Source organism: Diachasmimorpha longicaudata, chromosome 11 (assembly GCF_034640455.1).
Source record: "Diachasmimorpha longicaudata isolate KC_UGA_2023 chromosome 11, iyDiaLong2, whole genome shotgun sequence".
Taxonomy (NCBI): domain Eukaryota; kingdom Metazoa; phylum Arthropoda; class Insecta; order Hymenoptera; family Braconidae; genus Diachasmimorpha; species Diachasmimorpha longicaudata.
Window position 1 is genome coordinate 2,453,263 of NC_087235.1, and position 15,340 is coordinate 2,468,602.

General features: G+C 40.8%; 1 protein-coding gene across 6 annotated transcripts in view; it reads left to right on the forward strand.

Annotated features, from left to right (window-relative positions):
• Positions 1-555: 555 nt before the first annotated feature.
• The window catches only part of Sls (sallimus), a 65,522-nt gene continuing 50,737 nt past the window's right edge, over positions 556-15,340 (forward strand). For 2 of the 6 annotated variants that reach the window (XM_064130842.1, XM_064130843.1), the window contains exons 1-10: positions 556-1,073; positions 1,984-2,020; positions 2,102-2,373; positions 2,474-4,024; positions 4,470-4,613; positions 4,687-4,944; positions 5,023-5,166; positions 5,246-5,518; positions 5,607-7,211; positions 7,297-15,290. In XM_064130842.1, coding sequence (XP_063986912.1) covers positions 956-1,073; positions 1,984-2,020; positions 2,102-2,373; positions 2,474-4,024; positions 4,470-4,613; positions 4,687-4,944; positions 5,023-5,166; positions 5,246-5,518; positions 5,607-7,211; positions 7,297-15,290 — 12,396 coding nt within the window. In that variant the 5' untranslated portion in view covers positions 556-955. The remainder of the gene's footprint in view (positions 1,074-1,983; positions 2,021-2,101; positions 2,374-2,473; positions 4,025-4,469; positions 4,614-4,686; positions 4,945-5,022; positions 5,167-5,245; positions 5,519-5,606; positions 7,212-7,296; positions 15,291-15,340) is intronic. The other 4 variants (XM_064130838.1, XM_064130839.1, XM_064130840.1 and 1 more) reach the window with 2 other exon arrangements.

Below are 15,340 nucleotides of genomic sequence, written 5' to 3' on the forward strand. Positions count from 1 at the left end.
CAATAAATTGAATTCAATTTAAAGACGTCAATAAAAATTGGAAGACCACATTAAAATATATTGAAACAATCTGACATAAACAAAATACGGCCATAAATAAAAACTAAACGATTACAATGAAATACATTAAAATAATCTAACACAATCACCGTTACATTACAATCAAATTCGCCAGTAAATAAAATTTGGAAGGTCACAATAAAATATACTAAACAATCTGATATAATTGCCATGACATTATAGGAAAAATAGGGCAATAAATAAAAATTGAACGACCACAATGAAATACATTAAAATAATCAAATATAATGTCCATTACATTATAATAAAATTCATCAGTTATACTAATGTTGCGATGAATACAACAATGGAAATAAAAAAAATCACACATCATGAGCTTAATAGAAGGTTTTCTCTCGATTATTAGCCACAGTAGTGCTGGAAATGAAGTATATATCCCCTCTTGTGTTGACTTTCTTCACTCCCTCTCTTCAACCGAGTCATAATCTAGCGCGCGAGCGCATAGCCGTCGACAAGGCCAGGATAGCTCATCGAGTTACCGGCATCATCGCGATTCGCATTCGATCGACGTCTTGGTTTAAAAGGGTAACTCGGGAAAATTATCCATTACTGTTTAATTATGACCTGACTCTTAAAAATATCAAATACAGATTAATTAAAATGCTATTGACAAAGTAACAATAGACAGAGCTAACTCGTTTTCGTGTTTAAATATTTATTTACGATAGTACTAAAAAAACGATAGTCTTAAAAAGAGTTCAGGAGACATATCTTCTCATCAAACGAATGAAACAGGAGTCAGTGCTTTCTCAGTGTTATTATCAGTGTTGATAGTGCGCGTTAATTAGGAAAAAGGGATTTGCCTTTACGACCCAGTGCCTCAGCGTCTTATAGACGGATTTATAATTCCTAATTGATAATAACAATTGTCAAAATGAAGCGACAAACGTCGCAAAATCAACAGCAAGAACAGAGAATGGTTCAGGAGCAGTATACTCATCATCACACCGAAAGACAAATAACGAGACAGGAAATCGTCAGTCAGCAGAGAGGTCGGTTCATTTTTTCATCAAGATGTTGTACGAAATTAACCGATGATCAATTCAGATTGACAACTTTTCATTCTTCGATGAATCATTTTTTATATTTATTTTTATTGTCACCGAATAACTCTATTTTTATGCAAGAGCATGAAATGCGCTCTTCGCAGTCTTCTCCTAAAAATAGATCCTCAGTGGAGCACTTTGGAGATTTTTCCATCATAAGCCACAGCACATTTTTCCATTTTACATAAAAATTTTTTTTAGTTCAATGGCCGATAGCAATTTGCAATTTATTCTGTAGCATATACTGTTATATATTTTTTTCAATGAATACATATGCACATAGCCATCAATTTTTTTTAACTTAAAAATTTACAGTAAAATAAAAATTCTGAAACAAATTGGACTGATCTTCATCGACGAGTAAAATTAATTTTCTATTCAACTTATCAATGCTGTTGGAGAATAATTTAGTAGACTGGCTACAGCCAGTGAGACTATTATTAATAATGATTAATAAAACAATAAGTTTCAACCAGAATACATGTCTCATTATATATGTATCACAAACGAACCGTTCGCGTAAAGATAGTTGCTCCTAAAATGGTTCCCGGTAACGTGATCTCGTCGCATAAAAATAGTTCACCAGCCGACCAATCACTGTACCCCTCTAACATCCAGTTGCGATGCTATGTCATTTTGTATATCTATACATTATTTTTTATTATTATTATTTATTAGTAATGCATTCCCCATGTACATGGATCCAAATAAGCCAATAAATTCGAGAATTTTTTTACAAAATTATAGATACGTAACTGCATTTACTGTAAATAGTCTTAAATAGTTAACAGTTGTTATTAAAATATAAATCCTGATTTACGAATTTCCAAACTTAACAGTAAATTTCCTTTTACAGTACAAGGAGAAGTAATTATGACAACATCAGCCCCTCGGTAAATACATTTTCTTTCAAATTTATCAACAACTCTTCCATCCCTTTCTATCATTAACATATAATTAATGATTTGATGCAGTATTACTGGTGGGTCCAGAGAATCAGCACCGGTATTTGAAAAAATATTCAGAGATGCGCGATTTGCTCAAGGAGGTAATGCCATTTTTGAGGGACGAGTTCGTGGTAATCCTAGACCAACTGTCACTTGGACTCACGAGAATAAGCCACTTCATCAATCTCCGAAGGTTCGAATGTCCTATAACGAGACAAATGGTGATGTTATCCTCCAGATCAATCAAATTGGACCCGGCGATGAGGGCGAATACACTTGCAATGCTCGAAATCCTCTAGGTATTTGAATAATATCGAAGTAGAACCTGAAATAATATCGTTAATCCACTCAAATATTAGGCATATAAATTAATTACTAATTAATAATGTGTTGATTCAGGGGAAGCTATTTGTGCAGTTTGCATTCAACCCGAAGGATTTGGACAAATGCCGAGACAATCTCAGAAAGACTATCAGCAACGTTATTCTCAGACTATTGATAAAAGATTCACCAATGGCTCCACTACAACATCAACTACAACAACGACAATTGAGGATTTCAAAGTCGACACATTTGAATATCGTTTACTTCGAGAAAAAGACTTCCGCGAATCGAATACTCGTCGTTACGTTGGAGAGTCTGATGCCCTCATATCGAACAATGTCGATAGAAATTTGGGTCCCATAGCACCACCTGAGTTTGGCCAAAAATTGCGAAGTTCAAAATTGTCTGAGGGCTCTGATGCTGTGTTCACAACAAAATTATCGGGAAATCCTCGAGTTAGAACAACATGGTTCAAAGATGGTCAGCGAGTTAGAAGCTCCCAGCATATTGAAACTGTTTATTCTAATCAACAAGCAACATTGCGAATTAAGAATGTCAACCAAGCAGACAGTGGACACTACACCCTACTCGCTGAAAATCCCCAAGGATGTACAGCAAGCTCGGCATATCTTGCGATAGAACCAACAGATCAGACTGACCATGTTCAGAGGGAGACGTTAAAGACAATTGAAGCTGTTGGAAGTATTGGTACAAGTGGTGGTCCTGATAGTGACAAAGCATTGGCACCAAATTTCATCAGAACTTGTGCAGATCGTGATGTAACTGAGGGTAAAATGACAAGATTTGACTGTCGTGTCACTGGCAAACCTTATCCAGAAGTAACATGGTACATCAATGGATATCCCGCTGTAAATGATGCAACTCATAAAATTCTGGTAAATGAGACCGGCAGTAATTCATTGATGATAACAAATGTCACACGATCAGATGCTGGAGTCATAACATGTGTTGCCAAAAATAAAGCCGGTGAAACATCATTCAAGTGTAATCTCCACGTCATCGAGAAGGAACAAGTGGTTGCACCTAAATTTGTGGAACGATTTACAACCACAAATGTCAAAGAAGGAGAACCAGTAATTTTCAGTGCAAGAGCTGTTGGTACACCAATACCTCGTATTATATGGCAAAAAGATGGTGTACCAATAGCACCTGGATCAAGCGATATTTCCATTAAAATTGATGGCAATGGTGCATCAACTCTCGATATACCATACGCTAAATTATCAGATGCCGCTTGGTATCAGTGTACAGCTCAGAATATTGCTGGTTCAACAGCAACTCGTGCACGATTATTTGTTGAAACATCAAAAGAAATTCCAACCCCGGAACCAAGACGCCTGAATTTACCTCGACCGACTAAAGTTATCGAACCAGAACCTGCACCTGGCCCCGAAGTGATTTACCTGAGACACGTAGAACGTGCTAAACCTCATCTACCTCCTGCTGAACAGGACAAAATTTATCCACCTCCACGTTTTATTGTTCCATTGAAGGATATACATCAGATTGAAGGTGGGCGAATCAACTTCGAGGCCAGAATCGAACCGGTGGGCGACCCAACAATGAGGGTCGAGTGGTACGTCAATGGAAAATCTCTGGAAGCTAGTGAGTATATTCTAATTAATTATAGATTGGAAATGGCATACATTAAACCACAAAACTGTGGAATAATTTTCCTCAAATACTTTATTCCTTGATCGGAAGACCCAACGGTTGGTCACCAATTCCTGAGAGGAACTCACTTAATTAACAAAGAGGTACAACACCCTGGACCTCAAATAACGACGTCATAATAAGTCTTATTCATTCAAATCTGTTTAGATTTAAAAAGAAAACTTCCCCACTTCTCCAAGAATTCTCAGCAATAAAAATGTCTCTTAATATTTAGTATAAACATAAAACGAAAAATATAAAATTGAATATTTCTTTCGTATTATTGCAATCAGAAATTCAACATTCTACATATTTAATTATGCAACAAATTAGACAAACGATTTACTTAATTTATCACTCAATTTGATGCATTAACATTTTCTCTTTTTACCACGAGGCTCCCGAGCTACAGCACTTTTCAGATTCGGATTTATCTCACTGGAGTTGATTAGTGTTCTCCTCCAAGACAGTGGTGAATACGTTTGTCGCGTTGTTAGTGCATCTGGCTACATCGAATCCCGCGCCAATGTCAGCATCACTGGTAAGTAAAAAATTTAATTCTATTATAAACAACAATAACTAACGATAATAAAAATCATAAATGTGTCTTGTAGCACGTGAGACAATCGAACAAACGAGTCAACATCCAGATAGTCTGCATTACATTCAACAGCTGGAGGATTCCTCAAAATACCAAAGACAGGAGAGTGTAGAAGAAGTATCATCCCAACGACCGGTCTTCATCCGTCCACTCCAAAATCTAGGAGAATTACAGGAAGGGAAAAATGCTCATTTTGAAGCTCAATTGAATCCTGTGAGTGATCCTACGATGAAAGTCGAGTGGTACAAAGACGGAAAACCAATTACAGCGAGTGAGTGGGCAATTCTACATAATTGTCATGAAACGAATATTTTCATTCGTGAATTACCTAAATAATTGACTTGTTCAGGTTCAAGAATCACGACAATCTTCAACTTCGGCTATGTCTCACTGAACATCATGCACCTACGGGTTGAAGATGCTGGTTCTTATTCAGTACGAGCTGTAAATCGTTCGGGAGATGCAATAAGTCATGGATCTCTTCGTGTCTTTGGTAATATTTTAGATATTTTATGATAGAGAGTAGACAAGATTATTAATGAAAATACTATAAATTTTTATGTGGGTTTTAGCTCGTACCAGCGTAACGAGTGATCTTGGAATACCTGAACAGCAGAAATATATTGTAGCTACGGAGGAGCTGGAAGCTTATCAACAAAATTTGCATAAAAAATATGTAATGGAGCAGCCAGAAGTAACGAATCCACCGGAATTCAAATCACCCATTAAAGATCAAATTAATATTCGCGAAGGGGGATTTTGTCATTTTGAGGCTCGTCTAGAGCCAGTCAATGATCCCGATCTTAGAGTTGAATGGCTTAAAGATGGTTGTCCAGTTGAAGCCAGTGAGTTGCATCATTAAATAACAAATAGTATATGCTCATAAGGATCAATATATGTCAATTGATTAAACACTATCGTTTTCCATTTAAGGTTCAAGAATAACAACGTTCTTCAACTTTGGCTACGTTGCACTCACTTTGAAACACGTTACAATCCATGATGTTGGTGCGTACACGTGTCGTGCTTACAACAAAGTAGGGGAAGCCCGTACCAGCGCCCAATTGAGTGTAATAAATAAGAATGACGTCATTTACGATAGCCAGCATCCGCAGGGTTTGCAAAAAATTCAAAATCTCGAGGATTCTAGCCGTTACTCACGCCAAGTTCGAGAAGATACTCAGGTAATTGAGAAGCCTCGATTTTTGGGACCTCTGAAAGGCACAAATAGAATTGTCGAGGGACAGCGTGCTCATTTTGAAGCACGTGTTGAGCCACAGAGCGATTTAAATATGAAAATTGAATGGTATCACAATGGAAAACCCATTAGTGCTGCCAATAGAATACAAACTTATCACGATTTCGGCTATGTTGCTATTGACATACATCAGGTACGTTCCGAAGATGCTGGAATGTACACTGTAGTGGCCAGAAATCCATCTGGTGAAGCTAGTCTTCAAGGAACAATGAACGTTGAAACACGTCGTGACATTGACACCAGTAGTTTACATCGTGGAATTTACGAAAAGACCCAGCGACTGGAGGAGTCGAAATTTGTCGAGCCACAGTACAACATTGAAGAGATTTCCAAATCAAAGCCCATATTTATTCAACCACTGAGCGATCCAAAACCCGTCAGCGAAGGGAAAAATATTCATCTTGAGTGTCGTCTGGAGCCCATGGGTGATCCTACAATGCGTGTCGAGTGGTTCCATAATGGACGTCAAGTCACTGTTGGTTCCAGATTCCGAACTTATTACGATTTTGGCTTTGTAGCACTCGATATTGTTCATGCAATTGGATTGGACTCTGGTGAATACACTGTCAGAGCTACGAATCATCTTGGCAGTGCTCACACATCTGCCTGTGTCAGAGTCATCGCTAAATCGGACATTGTAACTGATACGCAGAATGAACAATCCCTGGAGCAAATCCACATGTTGGAAGACAGTTCGAAATATCGTAGGCATATTCAAGAGGATGTGACAGTTGTTCAAGCTCCTCAATTCACCAGACCACTTCATAATATTGAAACAATAGAACTGACGAATGTACATCTGGAGTGTCGTCTTCAACCAGTTGGCGATCCCTCGATGAGAGTCGATTGGTTCGTCAATGGTCAAGCTGTTACCACTGGCCATCGCTTCCGACCAGCCTACGAATTCGATTACGTTGCTCTTGATATTCTTGGAGTTTATCCTGAAGATTCTGGAGTCTACACCTGTCAGGCACGTAATCAACTCGGCGAAGCTGTCACCTCCTGCTCTGTTCGCGTTCATGCTAAACAAAAATTGCTATTGGACAGTCAACATCCAGAAGGATTGGAGAGAATTCAGTACTTGGAGGACGCATCTAGGTACAAGAAACGCGATATCATCGATGAGTGCGTCAATGTGAAACCTAAATTCATTACTGCACCGAAGAATCAGGAGAATCTTCGAGAAGGTCAGCACGCACACTTTGAATGCAAACTCGAACCAGTAACTGATTCCAATTTGAAGGTAGAGTGGTTCAAAAATGGACGTCCAGTCACAATAGGTAATTCAATTTTCCTTAAAGACCTAAACACATTCGCCTATTTATTAGCCATCACTAATGAATATTTTATTAATATCTTCTTCAGGACACCGATTCCGCCCCATTCACGACTTTGGTTACGTAGCACTTGATGTGATTGACTTGATTGCCGAGGATTCTGGTACATACACATGTCGGGCGGTAAATCTTGTTGGTAGTGATGAAGTCACCTGTGTCCTGACTTGTCGTTCTACAGCTCAAATTCTCACCAACACTCAAAATGAAATAGGACTAGAGAGAATTCATTATCTCGAGGATCGTTCAAAATATCGTCGTCACGAGGACATAGAGGAGACAACAACACAAGCCCCAATTTTCACGACATCTCTGAAGAACGTGGAGATCAAAGAGGGCCAACGTGCGCATTTTGAGTGTCGACTTATTCCCGTTTCTGATGCAACAATGACAGTCCAATGGTATCACAATAATGTACCTGTCAAAGCTGGTTCACGATTCGTCGAGACGAATAGTTTTGGATTTGTCGCACTGGACATCATGTACGCTTATCCAGAGGACTCGGGTACTTACACATGTCGGGCGAAGAATGCCATCGGGGAGGCCATGACATCAGCAACAGCTGTTGTCCATTCGAAGAAGTCAATCTACATGGAGTCCCAGCGTGAACAAGTGCTTCAACGTCTTCAACACTTGGAAGACAGTTCCAGATATCAGAGGAAACAAGTGCAAGAGGAGACGGTGACTCAGGCACCAGTGTTTACGATGCCAATAAAAGATCTTCGAGTAGCTGAGAATCAAGCTGCCCACTTCGAGGCACGTGTCATACCCGTTGGTGATTCCAGACTCAAGGTTGAGTGGCTGCGTAACGGAGTACCAATCGAAGCTTCCAATCGTGTTACCACAATGCATGACTTTGGATATGTTGCATTGAACATGAAATACGTGAATCCAGAAGACTCTGGTACTTACACCTGCAGAGCTGTTAATGATCTGGGAGAAGCTGTAACATCTGCTACGTTGTTTGTCCAGTCCAAAGCAGCTCTTCAGCTTGAGTCACAGCATGAAACAGCATTATCCAAGATTCAGCATCTCGAGGATACCAGCAAATACCAAAGGCGTGAGGAAGAGGAAGTAACAACGACCGAAAAACCTCGGTTTACAGTTAAACTCAATGGACCAACGAATCTGGTGGAAGGACAAAGTGCTCACTATGAATGTCGTATTGAACCGTATCCCGATAATACCATGAAAGTGGAGTGGTTCCACAATGGTAAACCCCTGTCAACTGGTCATCGATACAGGACAACATGTGATTTTGGTTTTGCATCGTTGGATGTCTTGACTGTTTATCCTGAAGATTCTGGGACATATACGTGTCAAGCTACGAATAGAAACGGAACTGAGCAGAGTTCAATTCAACTGTCAGTTAAATCACGGGCATCAATCAGTCATGAATCTCAGCATGAAAATGCTCTGAAGAAAATTCAGTATTTGGAAGGGGATTCACGATACAAGCGTGTGGATCAAGAGGAAACTGTAATTGCTGAAAAGCCCAAATTTGGACGACCTCTGAAGAATATTGAACACCTGCCTGAGGGCAAGAGTGCTCATTTGGAGGCGACTCTGACTCCAGTTAATGATCCCACTATGGTGGTCGAATGGTATCGAAATGGACAACCAATACCACAGGGCCATAAATTCAAAACTACTTACGATTTTGGATATGTTGCATTGGATATTTTGTACGCGTACCCAGAAGATTCTGGTACTTACATGTGTAAAGCGACGAATGCTGTGGGAGAAGCTGTTACAACCTGTGTCATTGGCGTTGATTCCAAGCAATCTCTGTATTTAGACACTCTGGACTCTCAGAGACTGGAGAAGATTCGACAGCTGGAGACAGTCGAGGTGAAGGAAGTTGCTGAAAAGGAAATAATCCATCAGAAACCAGTTTTCTTGACAGCTTTGAATAATTTAGATCACCTTAAAGAGGGTGAGCATGCTCATTTGGAATGTCGAGTTGAGCCATTGAACGATGCTAATTTGCGGATAGAGTGGTTCCTTAATGGTATTGCGGTGAAAACTGGACATCGTTTTCGTAAAACTCATGATTTTGGCTACGTCGCTCTGGATATTTTGTACGCATATGCTGAGGACTCTGGTACTTACATGTGCAAAGCAACAAATCTTGCTGGTGAGGCTGTTAACACGTGTACAATTAAAGTTGGCTCTCGTCGAAATATTCTTTTGGATACTCAACATCCGGATGGATTGGAAAAAATTCGTGAACTCGAGGCACAAGGACATCCAGCTCGATTGGAGGTAGATGAGCCAGCACTATCACCACCGCGATTCGTAACAGAATTACGTGGAACGACCCAGATATATGAGGGTCAGACAGCTCATTTTGAATGTCAAATTGAACCACTGCATGATGCTAATTTACGCATTGAATTTTATCACAATGGAAAGCCCCTTCCTTCAGCATCTCGTCTGCACGTGACCTTTGACTTTGGTTATGCCGCACTGGACATCACTCATGCTGTACCAGAAGATGCTGGTCAATACTCGGTTCGTGCGATCAATGCTTTGGGTCAGTGTGAGTCATCAATCTCGCTGGTTGTCATTCCACGAGATGGTATCATTCAAGATTCCCAAAGGCCAGAGGGTCTGGAGAAGATTCGCGAATTAGAATCACATGAGCCCTGGAAGAGACCTGAAGTAGCGGATGCTATTACCAGACAACGACCTGTGTTTACACAGCCGCTGCAAAATATTGATAAAATAATGGAGAGTCAGACAGCTCATTTCGAGTGTCGGTTGATACCAGTGGGTGATGCATCACTCAAAGTAGAATGGTTTAAAGATGAAAAACCGCTCCAGGATAGCTCGCGAATTACAAGAGTCCATGATTTTGGATTCGTTTCGCTGGATATTGGACACGTGCGAGACGAAGATGAAGGAATTTACATGTGTCGTGCGTCTAATCCACTCGGTGAAGCAGTTACAACAGCTTCCCTGAAAATTCAAAGCAAAGCTAATATATTGTTAGATACACAGCATCCCGAAGCACAAAGAAAAATAGCTCAACTCGAAGCTGGCAAGCCAACGCGACCTGATGAACCTGACAGGACATTCGACAAGCCTATTTTCACACAATTATTAACTGGTCCCAATGAACTGTGGGAAGGACAAATGGCACATTATGAATGTCGTGTTGTCCCCGTTGGTGATCCCAATCTTCGATTTGAATGGTACATCAACGGTGTGGAACTCAAGATGGGCTCGCGTTTCCATATGAATCATGACTTTGGTTTTGTAACACTGGACATTTCATCCGTCATATCTGAGGATTCAGGAGTATATTCCTGCAAAGCCATTAACAATTCTGGTGAGGCAGTCTCTTCGATATCCCTCAAGGTGAAAGCCAAATCTGCCATTGACAAGGACTCGATTCAGCCCGATGCCTGGCAGAAGATACAACTCAAGGAAGCAGAGATGAACAAAGTTCCAGAAATGTTTATCGACACAACTCCCCAACAGGCACCAGTATTCACAACTCATCTGAAGAGTTATGATAAATTGCAGGAGGGCCAGCACGTATATCTCGAGGCACAAATTGAACCACGTGCCGATCCTCATTTACGAACTGAATGGTTTAAGAATGGAATTTCCCTTCAAACTGGAACTAGGTTACGTAGCACATTTGATTTTGGTTTGGTGACACTTTCTATCAATGGATTGAGAGCTGATGATTCAGCAATTTACACGTGCAGAGCAACGAATCTGCTTGGAGAAGCGGTGTCAACTTGCAGTTTGAAAATTGATGATCGTCATTGGCTGTTGGGTGACAGTCTTCATCCAGATGCTCTTGAAAAAATTAGTAAATTGGAAGAGCCAGTGGTGGGAGCTGCTGAACAATCTGAACCAGTTTATGAAGAGCCGGTATTCATCACTCACTTGAATAATGTTGAATGTACAGAGGGGGATAATGTTCACTTTGAATGCAACGTCGAACCTTCGAAGGATCCAACAATGAAAATTGAATGGTTCATCAATGGCAAACCCATACCAACTGGTGCTAGATTCAAATCAACATATGATTTTGGGTACGTTGCACTGGACATCAATCACACCTATGAAGAGGATTCAGGTGTTGTCACGGTGAAAGCCACCAACTCCAAGGGCTCTGCATTGACAACAGGAACGTTGAAGTGCACGAGTAAACAAAATATTTATCTGCAGACTCAGCATCCTCAAGGGGAAGCAGGTTTAGAAAAAATTCAGGAGACTGATGAAGCCCTGCGAAATAAATCTAGACGACCTGACGACGCTCCTGATCATGAATTCGGTAAGCCCATTTGGACAGTACCATTGCAACCAGAATTCAAGCTCAGTGAGACTGAAGCTCTACATCTGGAGGGTCAAGTGGAACCAAAAGACGATCCAAATCTTAAAATTGAATGGTACTTCAACGGCAAAGCATTAGCGCATGGTACACGATATAAAATGACAAGTGACTTTGGCTTCGTCACTCTAGATGTCTGCGATGTTTATGAACGTGATACGGGAATTTACACGTGCAAAGCGTACAATAAATCCGGCGAGGCCTTTACATCAACGACGGTATTTTGCTCTAGTAAAGAGAATATTATTGAAAAATCACAGCATCCCAAAGGTAAAGAGGGACTCGAAGCCATTCAGGATCTTGAAGAATCTCTCAAGAGACAGGAGAAAAAGCCAGCAGATGTTGATGATGGTCATCCACCAGTTTTCACATCGCAGTTTGAAAATCTTATGAACTTATCCGAAGGAGAAATCGCCCACTTCGAAGCGTCCCTGACACCAACAGGTGATCAGACGATGAAAGTCGAGTGGTTCTACAATGGTAAATCACTGGAAGCCAGCCACAGAACCAGAACAGTATATGCCTTTGGCATGGTTGTCCTAGAAGTCCTTGGCACAAAGATCGATGATTCAGGAATTTACTCGTGTCGTGCCACCAACAAATGGGGAACCGCTGAAATATCCGTTGAATTGGAGTGCGTTGATAAATTCAAAGGACAAAAACCGAAGTTCACAACCCACATACAGAGTCTTGAGGGACTAAAAGACGGACAATCTGTTCACTTCGAGTGTACGTTGATACCAGTTGGTGATCCCAACATGAAGGTCGAATGGTTCCACAATGGCAAGCCCTTACGTCACTCATCCCGTTTCAAAATGGTCTCTGATTTTGGTTTTGTCGTGATGGATATCGCTGGGGTTATGTCGCACGACAGCGGGGAATATGTGTGCAAAGCTAGCAACAAATTTGGTGAAGACTTTACCAAAGCTACCATCAAGTGCTTCGGTAAGAGCGGGGTTTACTTGGACTCACTGCAGCCAGACTCTTTGGCGAAAATTCGGGAGCTTGAAGCATACAGTGGTGATCAAGCTCATGTTACCACCGCACCAAGTACAGAGCCACCGAAGTTCATCACTCACATAAAGGACATTACGAAGCTTGTTGAGGGACAATCTGCTCACTTCGAAGCTCGTTTAACTCCAGTCACCGATCCAGATCTGCGAGTTGATTGGTACTATAATGGTAAAAAATTACCACATGGACATCGTTACAGAACTTTCCACGATTTTGGTATTGTCATTCTCGATATTCTCTACTGCTACGAAGAGAATTCTGGTGTTTACGAATGCCGAGCAGTCAATAAATACGGCGAAGATGTGACAAAGGCAACACTAACATGTCAATCTAAAACAAATTTGATTCTCGATTCCCAGTTGCCAAGAGGTATGGAAAAAGGACTGGAGAAGATTCAAAATCTTGAAGATTCATTGGTGAAAACAAAGGACGAAAAAGTAAGTGAGGAGCGAGGAAAGGCACCAGTATTCGTTGTCCCCCTGAGTAATATTGATGGATTACGTGAGGGTGAAAGCTCTCACTTTGAAGCTCGTTTAACTCCAACTGATGATCCAAAACTCAAAGTCGAGTGGTTTTGGAATGGCAAACCCCTCAGGACAGGATCGCGTTTCCGTACATTCTGTGATTTTGGTTTTGTCATTCTCGAAATATCACCAATTTATCCTGAGGATTCGGGTGAATACAGTTGTCGTGCTATTAATGACTACGGTGAGGCAGTGACAACTTGTACCATGAAATGTACTGGCAAACGATCAATTATCCTTGAATCACAGCTACCAAAAGGAATGGAGGGAACGATTGATAAAATCGCTGAACTGGAGGGTCTTGGAAGTGAGTTGGATCAGACAATACCCGATGACGACACTGGTAGACCACCAGAATTTATAACAACTCCCTCTGACTTGACCTTGAGTGAAAATTCCCTGGCGCATTTCGAATGTAAATTACTACCAATCAATGATTCAAGTATGCGAGTAGAATGGTACCACAATGGAAAGCCCCTCAATGCAGGAACTAGAATCAAGACAATACATGATTTTGGTTTTGTCATTTTGGAAGTATCCAACTGTTATCAGCGTGATTCTGGCTTGTACACGTGCAAAGCAACTAATCGTCATGGTGAATCAACAGTTTCCTGCAAGCTCCAGGTACGTGGACGTCAAGGCATCATTCTGGAGCCTCAACTGCCATCAAATTTCAAGACTGGCACTGAAAGTATCCAAAAGCTTGAGGAAGCTCTTTACAAAAAGGACGAATTGATAACTGAAGAAGACACTCCCAATCCTCCCAGATTTATTGTTGAATTGAAAGATATTGAAGTTGAAGAGTCAGCACCGAGTCACTTTGACTGTAGAGTGGAACCAGTGGGTGATCCAACAATGAGAATTGATTGGTTCCACAATGGCAGGCCATTTGCCACAGGTTCTCGTGTTCACCAAATCAACGATTTTGGATTCATATCTCTGGATTTATCGTACACCTATGCCAGAGACAGTGGAGAGTATGTCTGCCGTGCAACAAATAAATGGGGATCAGTAAAGACAACAGCTTCTATCACCTGCAAATCCAAAAAGACCATTGATTTTGATTCGCAACTGCCCTCTGGAATGAGCAGTGAAAAGCTCAAGGAATTAGAACGAGGACCAGTTAGCGAGCCTTTACCTGTTGAGGAATTACCCCGGGTACCACCGAAATTCATCACTCATATTCAATCAGTTACCGTTGAAGAATCAGAGCCCGTGCGATTCGAATGTCGTGTGGAGCCCAAGGAAGATCCAACTTTGCGGATTGAGTGGTTCAGAAATGGCAAACAAATACCTGCTGGCCATCGTTACAGAGCTATTTACGACATGGGATTCGTGTCAATGGACATTCTCTACGTTTACCCAGAAGATTCAGGGGAATATGTTTGCAAAGCCATCAACGATTGGGGAGAAGATATCACCAAAGCGTCGGTATCATGTAAAACTCTGCCCAATATTATTCTCCAGAATCAGGTGCCAAAGGGCATGAAAAAATCAGAAGCTCTCATGCAAATGGAGGCGACTATCAAAAAATATACATCAGAAGTTCATTTAACTGAGGATGATCTCTATGATTCCGAGAAAAAACAACCACCACGCTTTGTCACACAAATTCAGAATCAAACTGAACTCGTGGAAATGAACAGTACAAAGTTTGAATGTCAGTTGGCTCCAGTTGGTGATCCCAATATGAAAGTGGAATGGTTCTTTAATGGTAAACCATTACCACATAAAAATCGTTTTTCACCGATTTATGATTTCGGTTACGTCGCTATGAACTTTGGGTGGGTTTATCCAGAAGACAGTGGTGAATATTTATGCAGAGCAACAAATTTATATGGAATGGATGAGACGAGGGCTATTATTAAGACATCTGGAAAGCCAGGAATTATTTATGATTCTCAATTGCCAAAGGGAATGAAGAGTATCGAAAAAATTCGAGAAATGGAGTCCGCCTGGCAGGTGGCTCCTGAACAGGAAATTGAAGAAGAGAAGCCCAAAGCTGCCCCAGTATTTGTCAGCAAGCCTGAACCAGTTCAAGTTGAAGAGAGTGATTGTTCTAGATTCTGCTGTCGTGTTACTGGACATCCTAAACCGAGAGTTATGTGGTTAATTAATGGTCACACTGTTATCAATGTGAGTTGATTTAACCTCAATTATATGACGTGCAATGATTTCATTATTTT